This window comes from Hemiscyllium ocellatum, chromosome 8 (assembly GCF_020745735.1).
Source record: "Hemiscyllium ocellatum isolate sHemOce1 chromosome 8, sHemOce1.pat.X.cur, whole genome shotgun sequence".
Classification (NCBI taxonomy): domain Eukaryota; kingdom Metazoa; phylum Chordata; class Chondrichthyes; order Orectolobiformes; family Hemiscylliidae; genus Hemiscyllium; species Hemiscyllium ocellatum.
The window spans coordinates 81178325-81185839 of record NC_083408.1 but is presented as its reverse complement, the minus strand read 5'-3'; the positions used below and the strand labels follow the sequence as shown (position 1 = coordinate 81185839).

Genomic DNA, 7515 nt, shown 5'->3' with positions numbered 1-7515 from the left:
CATCGTTTGAAATCTTGCATACCATATGAAAATCATCTCCAATTACAAGCTTTTAATTATAGCTACCAGATCAGTATCTGGTTCAGTACATTGTAATCAAAATCATAAGTGTTGGCGGAACACGGATGTCAAATCTGCAATGCTGGCTCACCCGAGGTAATTGGATATTGTTTTAAGTGTTGACCTTTCTTCCCAACGCGATTTTAGGAGGGACAATTTTTTTGTGCAGCACCAACAATTGTGTGTATTCACCATTTCTGTATCTGCTGTGTCCGTGTTTATTGTGATTGATATCCTTCCTTTAGATAGAGGGAATACATTGCTGTTGCCCAACAATTGTGAAAAACAGTAAAACTGGGTTGGTCAACTTCAAGCCCAGTCAGCGAGATGAGATTTCCGAGCAGACTGCGATTCCTTGGTCCCCCAACTGTAATTGAGATACAAAATAAAAACAGAAAAGGCAGTATCCCTGGAGAGGGAACCGACGTTAATGTTTCGGAGCGTCGTTCTTTCATTCTCCACAGAGGCTACCCGACCTGCCGAATATTTCCAGCATTCAAGGTTATTATAGAGTGGTGCTGGAAAAGCACAGCAGGTCAGGCAGCATCCGAGGAGCAGGAAAGTCGACGTTTCGGGCAAAAGCCCTTCATCAGGAATTTCCCGTTCCTCTGATGCTGCCTGATGTGCTGTGCTTTTCCAGCATCCCACTCTAACCTTGACTCCGCACATTGTGGCCCAATAGACGGTAAGTTCGCCGACCAGCCGGACAAACAGCAGCAAACAGAAGGTGGAGGATGGGGCGGAGCAGGCAGCTGACATCATCCGCCTGCGCCGCCCGGAAGCTAACCAATAAGGGTCGGGCGGGACAGTTGATGGACAGGCGGACCGTCCAGTGGAAGCGTCCCTTGTGTTACAACGCACGCGCCTGGGTGGATGCGGAAAGCAGGCCAATCGGGTGGGGGTAAAGGGGCGGGCTCTGGGTGACGGTTGGCAGATGTTGGAGAGCGCGAGGCCGCCGTCGGCAACGGCCGGGAGGGGGTGGCGAGGTGAGGTACCATGTCGGTGTCGGTTCAAATCGGGAGGCGGAGAGGAGAGCGGAGGCCGAGCACCATCGGATGACAGAGAAGGACGGCCTGCCACCTCATACCCATATCCTTCCCTCCAGGAAACGGATATCCTCCCCTTGGCCTGCTGCACCTTCCATCCGCTTTCTTCCGGGAGCCGTCCTCCCCGCCAGTCCCCGGCCCGGAGTCTGCGACCCTCGGTCTAAATTGTTGCGGCCGCGCCGGCTGGCAATGGTCCCGTGTAGGATCGCAGTGTGCCTGAAACTAGGCTGCTGAGAGTGCGGCCGATCTGTATACGGTAACAGGGAGCTCGTTCCCCTCACAGCCAGCCGGTCTGTATTGTGTGTAGTTTGTTATTGTCAGCAGCAGCTCCGCTGTCGGTCACGGAACGGGCATCGCCGCTTCCTCGACGGTCAACATGAGGTTCCGCATTTACAAGAGGAAAGTGCTGCTGCTGGCTCTCGTCATGCTGCTCGCCGCCTTCGTCTTGTGGACCGGCGGAAAGCAGAGGAAAAACGAAGCTTTTCCGAGGGAAGACCAAACTTCACGGAGCAGCGGGAAAGCGGGCGCCGGGAACCCGACCAGGAAAGTTTCCAACGAGTCGCAGGCGAGCAAGTTCGAAAAGCCTGAGGTCGACAACCTGACCCTGGTGTACCGCGGCATCGTTTTCCAGCTGAACTTTGACCAGACCATCAGAAACCAGGAGACCGCTAAGTCTCGATCCCCCAATGATTTAGTGGTGGTGGTCCAAGTGCACAACAGACCGGAATACCTGCAGATCCTCGTCAATTCGCTCAGAAAAGCCAAAGGAATAGAGAACGTTCTGCTGATCTTCAGCCACGACTTCTGGTCCCCGCAGATCAACCAGATCGTAGCTAGCGTCGATTTTTGCCAAGTGTTACAAATATTTTTTCCATTCAGTATCCAGTTGTATCCCAACGAATTCCCTGGACACGATCCCAGAGATTGCCCTCGTGACATAAGCAAAGCGAATGCTTTCAAGCTGGGCTGTATCAATGCTGAGTATCAAGATTCATTTGGCCATTATCGAGAATCCAAATTTTGTCAGACCAAACATCACTGGTGGTGGAAGTTGCATTTTGTTTGGGAAAGAGTAAAAGTTTTGGAAGATCATAAGGGGTTAGTGCTTTTCATTGAAGAGGACCATTATTTATCACCTGATTTCTATCATGTCATGAAAAATATGTGGCATCTGAAGACTGAAAGTTGCCCTGATTGTGACATATTGACCCTTGGTACATATACACGTGTCAGTGATTTCACAGATAAAGCAAGTAAAGTGGAAGTGAAAACCTGGCGATCAACAGAACATAACATGGGCATGGCTATGACTAGAGAGACATATCAAAAACTGATAGAGTGCACAGATGCTTTCTGTGAATATGATGACTACAACTGGGACTGGACATTACAGTATTTAACCGTATCCTGTCTGCCTCGGTATTGGAAAGTTATGGTCTGTGAGGCTCCTCGTATTTTCCATGCTGGTGATTGTGGCATGCATCACAAGAAAGCTTGCATGCCATCTGCTGAAGTTGCTAAAATTGACAAGATTATAAGTAGCAACGTACAGCACTTGTTTCCAGAAACAATGGCAATAAGTGAAATATATCCTTTGGCTGCAATTGGCCCACATGTGAAGAATGGAGGTTGGGGAGATATTAGGGACCATGAACTTTGTGCAAGTTACCGCCGGCTACAATAATTATGTGATAAATCTCTATATAAGATCATGTCTTTAATAGTATTTAGTTTTCTTCTGTTATAAAAATACAACAATGGGATACAATCGTTGACTGTCACGATTAAAAATAAATGGCTAACTGATGGCTCGGTTAATAACTACACCCAAAGGTGTTATTATTGAGCTTTACAGATTAGAAAGACCCCAGATGATATCTGGTCTGATGAGTTCGCCAATTTTTAGCTAAGGTTGCCATAGGGGGGGTGCTGCAATTGGGTTTGGCGTTCTCTGGGTTATGTGGAGGAAAGATCAGCCATTATGCTAATACCTGACTATCCAGTGACTACACTGAAAAATTTATTTTGACAGTGCTGGATGAGGATAGATTAAGCTTCACTGCATACTGCTCTAAGTTTACTGGCTGGGCCCACATTTGAAGAGTGCTAGAGAACTATTGGTGCCTGTAGGTCTGTACACAGTCATAAATTACTGTCTTTACAAAAGAGAGCAGCAGAATTTTGTTTTTGCTTAAAGAAAAATGTCCTTGTAGCAGCAGTTACCATTTTCTTCATTAACTTTATATATGTTCTGGGTGACTGAAGAGAAAATAGTATATGCAGCTGTAAGAAGGCAAAGAAGCCAAAGGTGCTCATTTCATGTCATGGGTGTAATTTTTTAAGAATTCTGTTTTCATCATTCAATTTATTTTACAGATGGGTCTTGTTTAACTCAATATTGTCATTGCACTTAGTGTTTCAGTTAACAATAAGAAAATCCCATAGAAATATGCCTTAATGGGTGATGTACGTGTGTCAGCCTGTTTATTACCTAAACTACTTCTGCCATCAGTAACAAACCTGCAGCAGGAAATATGAAGCTCAAAATGCTCCTTCCATATAATACCCAGAATTTTCAAAATTCAAATAAAATTAATATGAAAAAATAATCAGCACTATTATTTCAAATTATCATAAAAGAAAACACCCAGAATGCAGCTGGCTGAAACTTTCACCCACCGTAAGTGTTGGTGACAATACTGTTCACTTAAAGCACAAATCTGTAATTATTTGAAACAGCAATGCAATATTTTCAGTTAAATATTTGCAGTGGCATTTAAGAAACCTGGCATGTATTCCCTTACCCCATTCACCTCAGTTGTTTATCAGGTTCAGCTTACTTAACTGTTATTGCTTCATGGCAGTTTGAGACACTGTTACATACCTGAAACTTTCCATTGTTCAAAGCAAATGCCTTGATTGAATTTTTAAAAATATTTCAGTGTAAAACCACCTCAAATAAAAGGAATAGAAAAGCAATTCTTTGTGAAAATGGAAGAGATATTTTACCACAACGTACCTTCAATTTTTTTTTAAACTTTGGTTTACACTATTTTTGCTTTACACTATTTTTGCTTTTTAAGGACTTAAAAGTTTCCCCCAAAAATCTGTATTAATATGATTTTAAACTATGAAGGAGGGAGGAAACGACTATGGAGCATTTTTTAAATTTACTTGTGTGTGGCCGTTATCAGCAAGACCAATCTTTGTTGCCCATCCTCAACTGCCTTTGAGAAAGTGATGAAGTCCTACCTTGAATGTTGATGCAGTTGTCGGTATGCCCATAGTGCTGTTAAAAGAGCTATAGGTTGTTTTCATATGAATATCTTTTATCCACATGGAAACTTAAGTAAACATTTGTGTATCATTCTAATGATATCACCTTTCAGAAGCACCTTGATTATGCATGACTACACAAAACAACAGTAACCACAACTTTATTTTAAAAATTAGAAACCTGAGACTTGCGGTGCAATAGTCCAAGGCACTTTACAAGTGCCTTATTATATAAAATAGGGCAAGAAGCCACACAAAGATTTTATGACAGACAACTAAAAGATTTTATGACAGACAACTAAAAGCTATGTCAAAGCGGCATGTTTTATGGAATGTTTTAAAGAGGGAAATGGAGGCTAAAGAGATGTGGAAGAGTATTCTGCAGCTCGAGGCCATGATACTGAAGGCATAGCCATCAATGGTGATGCAGATATGGCCAGAATTCGAACACAGAATCGATACTTATAAGAAATTTTTTAAAAAGGTAATATATTTGACAATTAATTAGATTGTTTCTCTCATTCAGAGTTTTAAACATTTCTTTCCCTCCCCTTTTATTTCAAAAGCATTAAGCTTGATTTCATTCTAGATTAGGTTCCATGTTTGTGGGTTAATCAAATTCACATCCTACATGTTTGCAAGGGGTATGTTAGCACTTATTTGAATGCAGGATGTCCTCAATACTGATTAGCATTATTTGCTTTCTCAACTGGTGCTGAGGACACCTTAGATCAGACTTGAAACATTAGTCAATGTGATTTAATTAGTCTTGAGAATTATGTTTTTATACATACAGACAATCAGACTAATTGTAAAATGTAAAATTCAGACTAAAAAGTACACATTTTAAATTCAATAAGGGAAGCACAGTCTGATAACCTGTAAGTAACAAAGACAGCAGTGAATCGTGGCGCTACAAATGTGTCAACATTCCTAATTCACATCTCTACCTCTTTGGACTTTCCAGAACATTTCAGTTTTAGAAAAATGTCATTGTTTGATCTAGTCACTTTGTCAAAAAAAAAACTGAACACATCTACATTATCAATCTATTAAATGTTTTGGAATGAGAACATAGGAGGTATGGTTTGTAGATAACACCAAAATTAGAGTACTGTACAGCGAAGAAGGTTACCTCCGAGTACAACGGGATCTTAATCAGATGGACCAGTGGGCCGAGGAGTGGCAGGTGGAATTTAATTTAGATAAGCATGAAATGTTACATTTTGGAAAGGCAAATCAGGGCAGGACTTATACATTTAATAATAAGACCTTGGAGTGCAAGTTGATAGCTCCTTGAAAGTGGAATTCCAGGTAGGTGAGTGTAGGTGGCGTTTGGTAAGCTTGCTTTTATTGGTCAGTGCATTGAGTACTGTTTATGAGTTGGGAGGTCATATTGTGGCTGTATAGGACATTGGTTAGGCTCCAATTGTACTGCATACAATTCTGGTAGTCTTGCTATAGGAAGGATGTTGTGAGACTTGAAAGAGTTCAGAAAAGATTTAAAAGGATGTTGCCAGGGTTGGAGGGTTTGAGCTATTGGGAGAGGCTGAATAGTCTGAGACTATTTTCCTTGGAGTATCAGAGGCTGAGGTTTATAAAATATTCAGGGGCATGGATAGGCTGATTAGACGGTCTTTTCCCTGGGGTTGGGGGAATCCAAAATTAGAGGGCACAGGTTTAAAGTGAGAGAAGAAAGATTTAAAGGGGACCTAAAGTGAAACATCTTCACACATGGTGGTACATGCTTGGAACGAGTTGCCAGAGGGAGTGATTAAAGCTGGTACAATAACAACATTTAAAAGGCATCTGGATGGGTACATAAATTGGAAGGGTTTAGAGGGATACAGACCAAATGCTGGTAAATGGAACTAGATTAACTTCGGATACCTGGTCAGGATGGACGAATTGGACTGAAGCATCTGTGTTCATGTTGTACAACTGTATGGCTGAAAACTTGGACTAACATTTACTTGTATCCCTCCAAGATTAAAATGTGGAAGAACAGAAAAATAGATAATATATGTATTGAGTAAAAAGATTTTCTGGACGTCATTGATTCTTTCAACAGTTTCCTTAAGTGCTGCATCCTCTGTTCAATTTTCTGTCATTGGCAATCAATGTCAGCAATTCAGGTCAAGGAAAGTAGTGGTCCTAGTGCTGACCATGGGGACCTCCATTGTATTTCTTTCCTCCAATCTAATAAACATACATTCAACACTGCTTTGTCTCCTGTCACTCAATCAACTTTATATTTATTTAGTTACTGCCCTTTTATTCCAATGGCATTGACGTTGTTGGCAAATCATGTCATTTTATTAGACTCCTGTAAGTCTGTGTGCCTCACATGCTCATCAATAACTTCATCAAAAAAACACAATTATTGGATTTCCTTAATTTATGCACACCTGTCCAAGTAACCTAATTTTGTTCAGGTCATTGTTTCTAAAATCTTTCTCACCATTCTTCGCACCCTTTCTTTTAAGAAGGACAAAAGATTTCAAATTTTTCTGGACCCCAAGTACAGTTTTGCCCAGTGCACCCTTACTTTCTTCAGCATCCTGGGACGCATCGCATTCATATTTGATTATTTTTCAACTTTTATGTAGAGCCAATCTTTCTAATACCTCCTCGAAGTGTTTACTTACTTCAATATCCATATTACCTCTTTTCTCACTATGATTTGGATAACCTTTTCTTCTGTTGTAAAAAGTGCAATTAATGTGCTTGAGATGAAAATGCTCAACTTAAAAGAATCATTTGACAATTGAGGGCACAGCAGGTGACTTACGAAATCGGTGCAATAGTCTCCTTCATCCAGGAGTCTAACAGCTCTTCCCCATTTATCCCAGACAAAATCTAATTTCCATATATTCAGATTCTTCAAATGTAATATTCTAAAAACTTCCAATTTTCAAATCTTTATTGCAGTCATTCCTCCCAACCTTTGAAATCCCTTCCAGTCATTTGCCTGTGCCAAAATTTCTACCCCTCCAGCCTTGAATTACTCTAGTCCATTTCCTTGCTTAATTCTAATTACTTCCAGCTTGAAGATTCCTCCCTAAAATACCTGTCTCCACCTTCCCTAGTACCCATCTGAAGCTCTTGTCAAACAGATAGAGGAGCAGCAGGT

The 7515-nt window shown here is 41.4% G+C and overlaps 1 protein-coding gene across 1 annotated transcript; it reads left to right on the top strand.

Annotated features, from left to right (window-relative positions):
• The first annotated feature begins 971 nt into the window (after window positions 1–971).
• Window positions 972–2818, top strand: mgat2 (alpha-1,6-mannosyl-glycoprotein 2-beta-N-acetylglucosaminyltransferase). Its single transcript, XM_060829287.1, has one exon. It carries the CDS (start codon window positions 1483–1485, stop codon window positions 2788–2790), a length of 1308 nt encoding a protein of 435 aa, XP_060685270.1. The 5' UTR covers window positions 972–1482; the 3' UTR covers window positions 2791–2818.
• Window positions 2819–7515: the final 4697 nt, after the last annotated feature.